We start from the raw sequence: 15903 nt of genomic DNA on the forward strand, positions 1-15903 counted from the left end.
GAATTTTCTCCTGCAATTAAGTACAAGGAAGGAAAAAAATGCAAGCTCTGTCAGCAGGAAGACAGGTGTATAAATGTAATCAGATGTTATGCAAACCATTTGATACATTTTTAAGTACTAGTGGTTTGAATTCATTTGACAAGCATGTAAAATGCAAATGATCCCGCCCACACATTTTTAGAATAAATTAAAATACACTTAACATCGTATTTGTTCGTTCTTGTCCTAATAGGAAGTCTGTGTGCTGTGAAGTATGTACGTGTGTGTGTGTATTTAAATGCCATTGTTATTCCACCTGCTTTGAAGCTGAATTCCAGCTGCTTTCTACCCACTGCTCCGTTTTTCCTAATTTGCCTCCTTATTCTTTCAGGACTCAATTAGATGTTTTTTCCTTTAAAAGTGAGGTTTCATTTTAAAATTTTTGATAGAACATTTTCCTTGTGTTTCAGGTAGAGATTTTAATGTAAACGTGTATTTTCTTGAAACTTGGCTCGTTGTTCTCCTTGAGCTCTTTGAGCTACCAGAACAAGGGCTGAAAAACTGGCCAGATACATTCAGGAATATGAGCATGAAAATGTCCCTACACTGTGTGCATGGATCATTGTATGTCTGAAATCACACAATTATTTATTAGTAGTATTGCTTTCCTAATGTAAAGAAAGTTTTTGAGTGCCCTGAAGCATTTCACATTGATTTAATCATTCACAGGACATTTGAAGCCTGATAACTCTTTTGCATGCCATGAGGAAGTCATATAATATAGCTGGTGGCACTGCTCCTAAACAGCTGTGTGAACTAGGGGAATAAACATAGGACATAAACATCAGTGTTTAATTTCCACCTCCACTCCTGCGTGTGACAGTCCTGTACACATAAAATATGTGAAATTTTATTTAGCTATCACAAAACCCCCTCTTTCATGTTGATAAATGTATTTTTGATGGACTGGAGAGTTTAAATTTTAAATAATGTAAGTAAGGCAGCATCGCAGAGATTGTCACTATCAGATTCAGGATTAAAATCTTATTTTCTAACTTTGTTATTCCCTGCCAACTCCAGTAAACCTTATGGCCCACAGTCAGTTAATCTTTCCATCTTAAAAGACTAGTAACGCTTTCGCTCTAAGGAAGCTTGACTTGTATTTTGTTAATGTTTGCACAGCACTTTGAAAGTATTAGTTGTATATAGATGCCACCTAATGCTATTTCAGTGTCTCTTTTAAGCCCTAAAGTGTGTAAAGGGTCAGAGAGGAAAATTGCTGAGTCAAAGAGAAAACATATTTTCCATTGGGTTTTCTGACAGCTGGGAAGTGAAGGAGTGTATACAGTGGTAAATTAAGAAGACAGGTGAGGAAGAAGTATGTCTAGCCAGCAGGATTTTTGGTAGTGAGAGAAGAAAGAGAAAATAAATTTTGAAAATGTAAACCTATGCAAAATTGTCTCCCGTTTATCAAGCTGAACATCATGCATTTTAGTGTGGAAATATTTCAGGAGAGGCCTCTGGAAGAATTCCACGGTCATCCAATGCCTACAGGTAGAATTATTCCCCTGTAACTTCCCACCTTACTCTCTTTGCTCAACTTCTTTAACACCATCTCTTTTTAAAACTGTGAAAATTTACCGGTCAGGGACTGAGTTTGAATTTCCTCTTTTTGCAAATTTGTTTTGATGCTTAAGCACCTTCACCCCTTTTCTACTGTTTCACCTGTTGTACTATGGATGTTTTAGAAAATGGAAGTAGCAATTTTCAAACAAGAAATCTCTAAATTTTGCTTTGTTCCTCAGATGTCTTAAAATTCTTGAGGCAGCTCATATGTCTTGCTTCACATTTTGAAAAAAAGTCTTATCAGCTTTTTCCTTTCCATCTGTATACAGGAAGTGAAAGGTCAACTGGATGGGTTTACAATTTCATGCCTTCCAAATTGTGGAATCTACATGTCTGTGTTGAAACTTCAGCAAATTTCATAAAGTCTACATTTTGAGGAAGAATATGAGCCAATATGAGGAAATATATTATTCATTGTTTTTTCTGCTTACAGTATGAGTGTTTGTCTTTATTTTTGCCATACAAAACCTTGATAGACGTAGTGACATAGAAACTTATTGATTTAACTCAGTGTTTTGAACACATCTTTCTTGTTTTATGTATTTGTCTAGGTTGCTTTTACAGTTCTGTTTGATTTAGAAGCTCTCCTGAAGATCTGGTGTTTGGGTTTCACAGGATACATCAGCTCATCTCTTCACAAGTTTGAGTTGCTGCTTGTAATTGGAACCACTCTTCATATTTATCCAGACCTCTATCACTCTCAGTTTACATATTTTCAGGTATGATCAGCTACCTTTCCATTTTACCCTATATACCAATTAAAAACATTACCCATCAACATTTTGCTCTCATTTACCTGCATTCTCAGACAACTGATATTCTCACAATATTGACTCATTTTGAGAATATCTTTAAAATAACAAATATGTCTGCTCTTACCTATGTTTACTGGATGGATTTACAGAAATAGGATTCTTCTTGCTGAGAAGACCTTTCTGTTTTCAGTAACTCCAATTTCTTATCTGAGCTACACTGTTCAGTATGTTCTGGATTCGTTTATTCACTGTCCTTCATTCAGCCTTGAGCTTGCATACAGCTGTTTACAGCATCACCTTCCTGTAGTGTCCACCACTGCTTTGCTGGCTTCTGTGCCTGAGGCCTCGGTATGCTTGCTGTTGCTTCTCCAAATTTTCATCTCTGTGGCAGTCACACACCTAAGAGTTTCTCTCTGCTCCAGTTATTGTGGGTCTTCTGAGGTCATTCCTCCAGAATCATCATAGTGTTTGCTTTTATAGGTCTCCAACCATTCCTTATCTAGAAGAAGGTATGTTTATTGAGACTTCTGCTACATTTTTACTTTGGGGAAGAGCAGGAAGGAGAGACAAAGAAAGATTGATTAATTCAGACTTCTGATTCTTCCTCTGTCAGCCAGTCTGACCAATTCCCCATTCATCCTTCTTGAAGTGCTTAGGGTTTCTCCAGTTTTGGGAGAAAGCACTGAGATTCTTTATAATGTGCTATATTCTACAGTGATAAAGAAAAGGATTTTCTAAAAAAAAAAAATTGAACGATTCACATCTGTCCATTATTCAGCAATGGATTGGCATGGTGAATAATCAGTAATCAATAAAGGCAAATAAATCGTCAGACAGAGTCCTGTCAATAAATGTGATTAACGACACATATTGTAATCAAGTGAGTACAGTATGGGGGGGAGAACTGTCCCCAAGTGTGGGTTGAAGTATGATGGCCTTTTCAGACTTCTGCAAATGCCATCCTGTATTTTTTCTAAATGGCTCTACTAACCTTCTCAAGAAAGCTTTCACAATGACAAATTCTATTTTGCTTTCACCTGGTATCATTTGAAGGCTTTTAGATGGTGGTAGCTCTGATTTTGCTGTCCAAATATGTCAAATGTTGTTATTCAATGTGGAATGATATTCTAACCTGCAAGAAAGGATGATCTATCAGGAGCATGCCATTGTGTCAAAAGCACACAGGAAACTTAGCTGGGAGCTTTCAGTAGTAGCAGTCAGCAACTTAGTTAATAGTTGGTTTGTATTTATTGGGGCAGAGTCCACTTACATCTGATGATTTCTTTCTAGGAATTTTTAGTGTAAATTGTGAACATGTTGTACTAAATAGGTCACATCATCACTAACTCATAGGATTGAAAGTATAATTAAAATGTAGCCAGATGTTGATAATAAAATAATGTCTTTTATTTTTAATGGAATTAATTTGTTTCACGGGTCGGGGGTGGTGGTGTTAGTTTTGGTTTGTTTTTTTTTTTTTAAGTGCTAGCTTTTATGACAGAAAATGTCAGGATGTGGTTTTTTTTTTTCCCAAAATACATGAGACACATACATTTTACAAGCAGAACCACCTGCTACACTGAAAGATTTGGGTTGTATTTTGCAATCAAAATCCCCTAAGAGGCAAATGACAGTAAGGTTGGAAAATACTTCACCTTTGACGTCAGTGTGTAAGGGAGGTACGCACCGTATTCCCCCACAATTAAGCTTCTGGGCAAGCTAGATAACACCTTTTCAAATCAACCAAGGTCAAAAAGTCCTTTTCACATGGGTACGTCTTGACATCAGGCAGATTTCCAGGTCTTTAGGCATTAATGATGACAAGTTAAATGTGTTTCTTGTCAGCCAACAAAACAGATTACTGAAAATAGAAGTCATATTTGACACATTCCAGAATAGCAACCAGAAATATAGTTTGGCTTATCTAGTCTTCTTTAGCATGTATTTCGGTCTGCATTATACAGTGGTCTTTATCTTTACCTTTTGCCAACACATCCTTTGCTCTTCACCACATTGGCTACTGTCCACCCTCCCGGCTATCTTTCTTGCATTTGTTGTACATTCATTCAAAACACTTTGCAAAGCTGTCTGCAAAAGAATACAGCAAAGCACCATTCCATGGCTGTAATCTATAGAACACAAAATCAGTGGAGAAATGACACAATTTGCAAGTTATTGCAGAAATCTGTAATGAACCAGCATAAAAGGGAGAGATTTAAACAGTATTTGGCCTATGCTGGGCTGAAGGGATGGTATTGTATTTGTACTTGGGGAAAATATTGCTAAGTCATTTTCTTAATAAATATTGTCCCTTTTAGGAGATGCAGCCATTCTTTGGAACAAAGCTGTGGTTTCTCTTTTGTATTTTTCATTTTGATTTGGTTTTTAACGTATTTTTATATTGAATCCAACTAGTGCACCTTCTACAGCTCTTAAATTTAATGCAATTTGTGATCTGATTACATAGAATGCATAAATGTTCATTAGAGTGTACTTTTGCTAGATTCAGTTTGTCACCTAATGAAAATAAATGAAAAAAAACAGGTAGTATCAATAAGATTAGTGTGTTGCTTAAAGGTCAATTGAAGTTCCCCTAAGGAAGGGGAAAAAAAGTAAGTCAGATAATAGAGTTTATCTAAAACACAGCTCAGAATACTGACTGGCATGAAATCTTACTGGGGTCAGTGTCAAAACTAGTATTAATGGGACCAGAGCTAGAATTAACACTGCAAGGAGATCTTGTAAGAAGCCACCATGTTTATATGTTCATAGTACTTGTAAATCTCACTCATCTCACTGTCTGTCATTGTCCTGGTAACCAGTTTCATGTACTCAGATCATATATGATGTGATCATGGTAGCAATGTGAAAGAAAGGACCTTATCTCACCTTGTTCTAATTTTGTGAAAATTAAGGTGTCTAGTGTAACTTCTGTATGTAGGACCCTTTTTAACTACTGAAGACAGTGAAGGCCTGCCCCATCTGACACAAGGGGTCTGGTGTGTGTTTGGAATAAGTTGCTCTCTTGAGTTGACTTTCTCTCTCTCTCCCTTCTTTGACAGTAGAGCCTAGATGACTAGCATATTCTGCGTACCTGATGGATAGCTAGGGAGATAAATTTCATGCAAAATGCAAGGGTGTACATTATTAGCAAGCTACAATGTGCAGTGAAGTCCTTCTGCAAACAACTACCATAGCTTTTTGTCAAACTTATTTTCTCTCCAAAAGCCGCACAGTAATTGTGTTTGACTTGTACACCAAGTCAGCCTATAATTGCACTGTAATTCCTACCTTTCAGTTTCAATATGATTCCTGTGGTAATATAGGCAATACCTTGGGCTGGAGACTCTTTTTCTTCGTAAGAACTGCAGAATCTCGTTTGCCTCATGTGCTCCTGTCTGTTGTCTCTAGCAACTGCTGTGGCTGCCACTGCCTCTTGTTGATACTGATCTTATATCACTGTTTGTGCCACCATGACTGGCAGAAATAGGAGGATCAGAGCTGTCAGCAGCTTTTCCAAGGTAGAGTCAGCAGTGAATGGGTCAGGAGTTCCATGCACAGTCACAATTCAGCCACCACTACTAATACTGAGAGGTGTCAAATATATCGGTGGCACACAATGCCATTTCCTCTGATATTGAGAAATGCCACCCAAAATTTCCCTTGTGGTGTATAGTATGAAATAGAAAAATATGTTGATTACCAAACTTCTTAGGTTGTACAGTACACAATGCCAAGCAGTTTTGTCTTGGGTCACTGAAATCAAAGATGACTTGTGGAAGAGTTAGCAATTCTTTATGTGAATATGTTACCTGGTGTAACAAAGAATATAGAGTCATATAAAAATCTAGGTTGGAAGTGACCTCTCAAAGTCATCTCATCTAGCCTGCTGCTCAAAGCAGAGCTTTCTTCAAAGACTGTTCTGGACTGTGTCCATTTGGAATAAGTATGAATTTTTAACAGTGGTGATAATCAAACTGGAGCAATTTACCCAGCACTGCAATAGATTCTCAGTTGCTAAATCTAGACTGATACATTTTGACCTCTCCCTGAAGCCATTCTTATGTTTGGTAACACACTATAAACCTTCATTGGTCTGTAATTCCACATTACCTTCAGGCTTACTGTCTGTGGTGTGTTTTGCCTATGTCTTTGTCCCCTCCTTTCCACCAAAACCAGCTTTACCCAATTGCATTTCTGTGATGACTGTTGGTGATTGGCAAGTTGATTGTAGCCTGGGGGTCCTTGAGTATCCTCCCGTGCCTGTACTGTCAAGGCCTCTGCTGTCATCACATGCCTGTACACCTCAGTGCTGCGTTTTATGAAAGGGTCATAGATAGTTCATTCTATGTAAAATTACAGCTTGTTATTACTATATGTTGGAAAAAAAAGAAACATGTAACAATAAGCATTACACCACACGACTGTAAAAAGCTAAGCAAAAGACAAAGTAGGTTAACAGTTACCTGGTCATTAGGTAACTGCTGTTACTAGCTGAAACAAATCTCCAGTCAGGCCAGGAGAAGTACAGACAGAGCTTGACCAGGGCTTGTGTTCTTAACCTAACACACAACTTGTGGTCTATTACGAGTGGTGGCGACCTGATATTTACTGGGCTAAAATGCTGCGAGTCCCTTTTTGGCCTTGAAGTCTCTGATCCTGTGAAAAGTTGTTGGTTAATGTAATAATCAGATAACTAATAAAATTCTATTTTCTCTTTCTTTGCAGGTTCTTAGAGTAGTTCGGCTGATAAAGATTTCTCCTGCTTTGGAGGATTTCGTGTATAAAATATTTGGACCAGGAAAAAAACTTGGGAGTTTGGTGGTATTTACTGCCAGCCTTTTAATTGTAATGTCAGCAATCAGTTTACAGATGTTCTGCTTTGTGGAAGAACTGGATAGATTTACAACCTTTCCACGGGCAAGTATAAAAAGCATCAAACTTATTGCTTGTTATTCTTATCATTGATATATCATATTTGTTATTATATTAGCAGCAGTCTTCCTTTCCTTCTAAGAACCATGGAGCAGTTTATCTCCGTATGCATAGGTAAAAGAATTTTATTTTCTGTGTGTAACTGTCTTCCTGTAGCCCTTCGGGAGTGAAGTTTGTCTTTCTTTGGGTTAGGTCTTCTGTTTGTGTCTTTGAGAGAACATAGAGAAATTTTATGTATGCACCCTGATGATGACACAACAAAGCATATGGCATAATCGTAGTCTAGCATGCTACAGAAAGAGGATTCATGTGCGCAATTGTGAATATTAGACACAAAATGCATATAACACATGTCTACACATGATTTATGTCTTCATATTATGGAAGTGGTTGTTCCCGATTTGTACAGGAATGCTTGTTTTAAAACCTGTCTGCACTGACAAAACAAGTATTTGCCTGTGGGATATAAATAATGGATATTTATGGGCATTGCGTTAATTTAGAACAGAACATTGAAAATCAGTGGAAATTGGAGCTAATGTATTTATTGAAGCACACTGTTCTGAATGAAAATACTGCTATTTCTTTAATAATGGATTGGGCTGAGTGTACATGGATTGGTTCCAGTCACAATTTATTTGTTTCTGTCATTCCAGCTTGGTTATCCAATGTATCTATTTCAGTGAAAGTGCATTGGTTGGAACAATTAAATAAGAATGAATAAGACAGCCTCAAGGGTCATGCATTTAGCAAACAAAATGTCTAGGCAACAATTTGTAATTATCAACCTGGGCTTGATGTATGGGAAGCTAGCCATCAAATGCAAGACAAAAAATACCACCCCACAGGGAATAATGTAACACCAAGCTTTCTATTTCAGAAAACATGCTTAGAAAAGCAGCCAGTAGGCTCATTAAGAATTCAGTATAATTCATTTATAAATGCTGAAGAAAGCAAAAAGAATATAATAAAACTTAAGCTTTTCTAATGAAGTCAGGCCTCTGTCTCTAAATTGAGTGATAGTACCACCATATTGTATGCCCAACTCCCATGTATAACTTCTGAAAAATCCTTCCAACTGCAAGTCTGAAATCATCATGGAATTTAGTTTTAGAATTATTTTTATTCTTTATGCAAGATGGCAATGACATTCCTAAAGAATTATTGGAGTATAATTAAATTAAGACAGATTTACAATCACCTGCATGTTTTAACTAGATGGGGTGCAAGTGGCTGAGAAAGATCCTCTTGCAGGAAAACATTGCCCAAATATGTCAAGATGTTAGTAAAGTTTTAAGTTATTTTGGATATTTCAAGCTGAGGCCCTTTAGGCCTCAATAAGAACTATCATATTGATTTTTAACAGATAGATGTATACACTTAAATACATGTTTGAAGAGTGAGAAAATATCTGCTCCAGTAAATTATACAGGTTTTTTACAACCAGAAAATATCCAAACTTGTTTTCTATTTTCTGACTTAAGTTTTGGAATAACAGAAGACGTGTTACCACTAATAAAGGAGTGTTCCTACAATATTGAATTGAAATATTTTGTAATACTTTTCATATGACAGCCAGAAGCAAAAGTATTTCCTTGTTTTTTACTTATTGTTTATTTGTATACATATTCATCTCATTATGAATGCTTCCGAAGTATATAGTATGTGGTTTCATTTTCTAGTTTTCTAATGAAACATCTCTTCATAGGGTAATAGGGTAAGTGACAATTTTGTGCTCAAAAATTGTTACTGATGGTGTGAGTGAGGGTGTCCCTCTGAAGGAGGGGGGATTGGGGGATTCCCACTGATGTTATCTGCTCTGAGTAAAGACCACTGAATCAGTTTACAATATGACAGTTATAAAATGTGCAATTTGAGGTTTGCTTGGAATGTTTTATTTTCAAAATGTGACTGAAGAAATACTTGCATTACTATATAATGTAGGAGATGGTGTAAGGTCTGCACCAGCAGATTTTGCTACAAGTAATTTTTAGGGGCTTTCCCCCAAAGAAGAGCAAACCTAAAATGGCCAGTACTGTTGCTATGGACTTTTTCCATTATAAAAATAGAGAAGACAAGCACACTAAAAAAAGCACACCAGAGGCTAGATTTTGAGCTTGTACATTAAAGTGCTTTCGACTCTGAAACAGACAAAACCTAAAATCATTTTGAAAATATAAGTGCTTTATAAGAAGACACAGTATGGGTTTTGGAACAAGTAGACCTCCTCCTTTTGCTAATGCCTCTAAATTGCATGTTTTCACATGGTTTCCTGACAACAGTCAATAGGCACAAGCTCAGTGTTGCCATGGCTACAAATTTTACCCTTCTTTTGGCCATCGCAGCTTCCCAAATGGACTGGCTTTCTCTCTAATACTAAGTATAAAAATATAGATGTTTGCTATACTGGTTTTAATCAATCCACCATCTCTATTTTTGCACGTCTTCTTGGGCTGTGCATACTGAGCCATGAGAAGGACAGGGAGCAGCTGGGCCCCGCAAAGAAGGAAGGAAGGGAGGGATGTCTTTTCAAAGGCATTGGTGCAAGATGGCCACTAAGAAATTTTAAAAAATCATTGCATGGAAAACAAAACATGTTGTTATTTCTATGACTTCCATGCCCTGGTTTCTCTTGGGGTTTGGGGCCATGTACTGGCTCCTTGGTGTCTGAAGTTACAAAGCTGGGAATGCTGCTCTTCTTTTAAATGGTTCAGCACAAGTTGAAAGCCAGGCCCAACTGATCTCAGCAGCAAAAATCCCCCAGTCTTCAGCAAAACCAGGACTTCACTCCTAGCCTTGAACTTGGAGAAAGCTTGAGTTGTGAAATGTTGGTTCAACCTAAGCATCATCCATTAAAAAAGTTGAACAATGTAGTCTTAATTCTCTGATGCAGTTACAGTCTGAGTACCTCTACCACATTTTTACAGGACGGCTACTCTTCTCTCAGGGTGTTATTGAGCACTCATGACTATGTTAGGAGAGAAAGCTTACACAGGTAGAACAGATTGCAAGCATTTCACAGCACTTGCCTAAATCCTGTTAGTTTAATTTCCAGAAGTAATGCCACTGGTGGTAGGACTGCTTCCATGACTAAGGCCATTGAGATTTGGCCCATAATATTTTATGGACAAGCAGCAGTTACAAGTCAAGTACATTATAACTGTAAGTAGTAATTTGTGTGGTACTAACCCTGTAATAGTTGGACAAGATACCAGAACTGGTGCTTTGGCTCGTATGTTCCACCAAACCTTTCACAATCATTCACTATAAATAAAAAAGTAGTTTGACTTCCATCATCAAAACAGCTAATTAAGTAATAGGACATAAATACTCAAAGAAATTGACAGTCTTTTCTATAACACAAATTAATTCAGAAATCACCATTTGCATAAATCTCTAGTCTCATCTTCACAGATGTTTATTCTGTCAGCTAGTTGCATTTCAAATTAATTTTAAAATAAACAGTGGGAAGTATACCTTTCAACTAAAAATAACTTGCCCCAAAGGAGATTGCTGGGTGCAAAGCACATAATCATTGTGCAGTGTCATACTTTGTTAAAACTAATGTTTTGTCATATATTGGTCTTTAATGTTATAATAAAATGTTTAAATTATATTGAAACTCCATTTTTATATAACTATATGCTTTATGGACAGCTGTTTTAGATGGAAGATTAGATTTTTATGATGTTAAAAGAGTGTCTTCCAAATTAATCTAGCGCTTGTATTAATGAGGGGTCCACAACATAGTATTGGAGTATTTAGACCTTGAAGAATTAATTAAAATATATCTTTTTTAAAAAGCAATAAACTGTAGTAATTTAGTGTGATTCAGAAGAAAGGATACTGCACTGGTTCAATTATCCAGTCCCTCAGGTGCTTTTGAAGCCAGCAGCGGGGTGTGTTTAATGTAATGCCCACCTTGTATTTCAGCAAGGAGTGTCACACTAGTCACGTACAACCACCGCTGGCTCCAGACATTCTCTGAGTGCAAAGAGCAACTGGTGTAGCCCACCTCCTCCCCACAAAGGGAAGCTGAGAAGCAGTGCTGGGCACTGATGGGGTGGTTGTCTTCTCAAGCACCACCAGCAGCTCTAAAGGAGGCTGAATTTCCTGCTTGCTGCATGCAGAAGGCTGCAGAAGGCCTCTCCTGAGCTAAAGATCTCAAATGTTTCCTTCTCTGCAGGTTTTGCATAGGGAGAGACTTGAGGCACTTTGCAGAGCTAGATAATATTTGGTGTTTTGTTGGAGATTTTTTGCAGGACCCTTATAATAATTTTTTTGTAAGGAAAAGAATCACTGGTAAGAGTCTGTAGTTTTGTGCAGTGTAAGAAGTCTGCGTGTGTGGTTGTGAGGGGGCACTAATTCAAAGGGGTCAGGTCTGGGGGAGGATCTGGCCACAGGTCATCAGCATTCTAGTTAAGGCCAAGCTTACTTGCAGGAACATGCAAGTGGAGGGCACTCAAATTCCAGCCCTTGTGTTTGGGCTCTCCTAACACATGACATAGCAAAGATTTCAGCTGACATAAAGGATTTACAGAAAACTATTTGCGAGCAGTTTTCTCTGCTGCTTCTAGTTTATGCTAGCCTTTGTCCTCTGTGGGATCTGTGTGTTCAAAGGAAAGGTTGGGACATTACACTCCGTCAAGATGTTGCTGATGTAGAAATTAAAGTCTTAAGTTTAACTTCATCTCCCCATGTATGCGATTGCTCACTTGGATGCCTTGATCTGTGCTATGTACACCTTAGCTTCGCTTCTTGTAAGTGATTCGGACTTATAGGCTTAATCATCTTTGAAAAATTGATTAGTGTGATTTAATTCTGAAAAGCATCTGTAAAAATAGCTCTCAAACTCCTTGGTCTTAGCCTAACGGTGTGTTTATGCTTCTGTCTGCTTCAGAGTGCCACAGAACATAGCAGCAATAAGAAACCAACCTGGATTTTGGTGTGGGGTTTTTTTGTGAGAGACAGCAAAAAATTTTTTACAAAGCCCTTCACAGATGAGTGTTTGGGACCTCCCTAACAGAGTAAAAATGCACATTTCGTCCTCTGAACATGACCTAGAGGCAACATGATCCAATTTTTGTACTTTAAAATATGTACTAGTTGTAATCAACAGAGGAGAAAAAGCTTTAGTCCTAGGATCCGTATCAGTGGTCAGTAAAAGAGGGCCAGACACTGAGCTCAGGCACTGGCCTGCTGAAACTGATGCTGCTTAGTTGTTAACTTTCTTCCTGCTTCCAGTGCACTCTGTCTGAGGCGATCCCTGGGCATGGGCAGGGGAATAGTTCTGTCCAGCTGGGCACTTCAAAAAGGCAGTGCCTTTTATGCACTGCCTTGCACGACAAGATGCACCAGCTTAGGTTGTCCCTGCCTTACTCAGGCCTCCTACACCACCCCAGCAAGCTTTGCACTTTCAGGCCCTCCTTTCAAATTTGAAGCATATAGCATACACCCTTGACTTCACAATACACTTTCACTAGTGTGGCAAGCTATGCCACATCCCTACCATTACTTCAGATAGATGGAGCCAGCTCCTTTTCACCAAATAATAACGACATTTTATGGCCATAGGGACATCACATAGGGCCAGGAGGAGATACAGGACCAAGTGCTATATGCATGCACATGGACAGTCTGCTCTAGAGTAGATGGAAATCACAGCCTGGAGTGGACTCCCTTAGGGGTGTGGATGTAACCTTTAGGGTCCTGTTTGCATTGGGAGAAACTCCTTAGAAAAGACATTATTTTCTTTGAAAAAACTCTGCAAACTTGATAAGGAGCCCAAGTAAAGTACTCGCCTGTAGTTAATATTAGTAATATAAACTTGAAGTCTCCCCCCAGCTAGTTTTGCTATCAGGTTTAAAAATTAATTAGAACCCATTTTATTGTTTCTCAAGCGCATAATTTTATATATCTACATGTTTGCAGCTTTTCCAGTGTGCATTTGGGCTTAGGGTAGGTTGATGTGAAGGGCTCTTGAGGTACTGTTTTCTCATGGGTGTGACAAGAGTCATCTTCTCTTTGTGTAAAGTGCATTATTGTGTTAATCTGCTATTGCTGGGGGTGTCAGGCATGCTGAGCATAGACAAATATATCTTTACCACCATGTCAACATTTTGAATTCGAGGAATCCTGTTATCCAGCAGCTGCATTGTTAATGTCTTCAGTTTCTAACACTTTTTTTGTTACTTATTAAACTTCAGCAAGATACCAGCTTTGATCCTTGTGGTCTGGAAAAAACAGTACTTTTGGTGTCAGGCAAAAACAAAACAAACCTTTGCAACAGTTTGGCCTCATTGAGAGATTTGGGACTATGAAGATCCACACTTTGCTTTGGTACCAGGGTCAGACTTCTGTGGCTGAGGCAGAGCCCAGTCCTCAGTGCCTGTGTATGATGTACATGTCATCATGCTGAGTTAGATTCTAGTCTGTGCTGTAGGCTGAAGTTGGGCTTTCAAAGGTCTAGGACACCTGCATTCTAGGGCTTATCTGGATTCATATATTCCTATCACCAAAGACCGTTGGTTGAAACATTTCCATTATTCCCTCTATTTTTGACATGCACCCCCAGTTCAAAGGGATTTGAAAATGTTACTGAAACAGTTCCACAAAGAATGCTGTTTACAAAATGTATAGGGAAAGAGTGTGACTGGCTGAAGTGGGTGGAAGAACTGTGACTTTGTTTTACATTGGTTAGTCTCTTTTGCGAAATGCCTAGAATGCTTCTGCTGTTAAGATAACATAAATATATGGTCACATTTAATTATAACACTTTTTTATAAGTATATTTATAGAGAGGTAACACTGAAGAATAAGCATAGTTGCAAACTTACAATACAGCATAACATTCAAAACAATAATCTCTAATGCTCAGGGCATTTCTCCTATTTTGTCAGCCCTGGAGGAAACCAAAAAGCACTTCAGATGAGCTAATGGAGCTAGGACTATGCCTACAAGTTGCAGATTACAGTTCTGTCAAAGGTTAAGCTAGTTATTTCTCCTTCAGCTCTGGAATAGTGTTTCACCTGACTTTACAAATTGAAATCCATTTGTGTATAAGGATTAAAAAAAAAAACACCAAACCAAAACAGGTGTTCTGCTCTGCTAAATCAACTTGAGGAATGTGTCTATAAGACCATATTAATATAATTTGTGAATTGATAATATGTTTGTGATTCTTTTTCTTGCAGGCATTCATGTCAATGTTTCAGATTCTCACACAGGAAGGATGGGTGGATGTCATGGATCAGACACTGAATGCTGTAGGACATATGTGGGCACCAGTAGTTGCCATTTATTTTATACTATATCATCTTTTTGCTACTCTGGTAAGTTTTGACTTGCAAATGTGCTGTGCTTTTCTTTGTTTTGAGTTATTCTCATAACTGTATTACTTATTTTTCTCAGCTAGTTAAAACTAATTGTGATGCTCATTTTCAGCATAGAAGACTTTAGGATTAGTTCTTTGATGTAGTAGAATATACCCTTCAGCTATGTGGCATAAGGTGGTGAGCCTTTTTTAGGTGTGAGGTGTTGTTCTTCACAAGATCCAAGTCACTGCTAGGCTAATAATATAATTGTTAATTGTCTCGTAGCTTCACAGTTCTGATGATTGTAGAGTGAAGCAAGTGCTTTTCTTTATCACATAGAAATGGTCTCCTCAACTTCCATACCATTCTCTTTGCAACAGTAATTAAAGTGAGAAGTGTAAAGCCTCAGGATGCAAATTCATAACTATAAATTACTGCTTTCCTGTTGACTAATGCAAAATCGATGCATGGAAAATATGTGATATAGAATATCAAGCAATAAAAGAATGAGAATTAATAAAGCAGTTCCTGCACGTGAACGGCAATGCGGATTATATCTAAATGCATATTTGTATGCATTTCAAATGGGATGATTACAACTTCGTAAAGAGAAAATGGTATGGGGAACAGCTTTTTGAATATCCTGTATGAATAGGGGCTTGGTACTGTATTTTGAGTACCAACACAGAGAAAATACCACAATAAGGGGAATAACCATTTTAGCCACCTTTAATTCACTCCTACTTTTGCTCATTTTGTATTTTGTGTTCATTGCAGTTTTTGGTGCACTTATTCATGTCTTCACTTTCTTCATTATATTTTCTTTCTTCGCTCAGCTGTCTACTTATATAAGGTACTAACTGTATTTATACAATCTCCATCAGTTTCCATCTACTTTTTTATTACTTTATCTGTCCTGTTTCACTTCTAAAGACTGAATGATCAGAGTGTAATCGTGGATGCAGCAGGTTCCTTCACGTGGGTTGAAATCTGAACCACTTTATAAATGGCAGCAAAGGGCATTTGATTCTTCTAAAGCTGCTTAACCAAAGTATAAGGCAAACAAATGTAGGTATCAGCGGATATATGAGACATGTAATTTGCTTGCAATTATCAGAGGAGTCCTTGGGGTCTGGAAAAGCAATTTTTCATGCTGAAGTGATCTTTAAAACTCCTTGGGAGGTGGGGATGGAAAGCAAAAGTGTAATGACGTTTGGTCAGGGTTTTGAAAGCAGTTACTGGTTAGAGAATCTTACTGCTATTTTTCTGATTTTTTGCCAAGACCGTTATCTGAA

At 37.8% G+C, this 15903-nt stretch overlaps 1 protein-coding gene across 1 annotated transcript in view; it reads left to right on the plus strand.

The window, feature by feature from the left end:
- The window catches only part of NALCN (sodium leak channel, non-selective), a 247593-nt gene that overhangs the window by 134334 nt on the left and 97356 nt on the right, over positions 1 to 15903 (plus strand). The window contains exons 12-14 of the mRNA XM_064440627.1: positions 2157 to 2324; positions 7089 to 7280; positions 14489 to 14626. Of these exons, the coding sequence (XP_064296697.1) occupies positions 2157 to 2324; positions 7089 to 7280; positions 14489 to 14626 (498 nt within the window). The remainder of the gene's footprint in view (positions 1 to 2156; positions 2325 to 7088; positions 7281 to 14488; positions 14627 to 15903) is intronic.

Source organism: Phalacrocorax carbo, chromosome 1 (assembly GCF_963921805.1).
Source record: "Phalacrocorax carbo chromosome 1, bPhaCar2.1, whole genome shotgun sequence".
Lineage (NCBI taxonomy): Eukaryota > Metazoa > Chordata > Aves > Suliformes > Phalacrocoracidae > Phalacrocorax > Phalacrocorax carbo.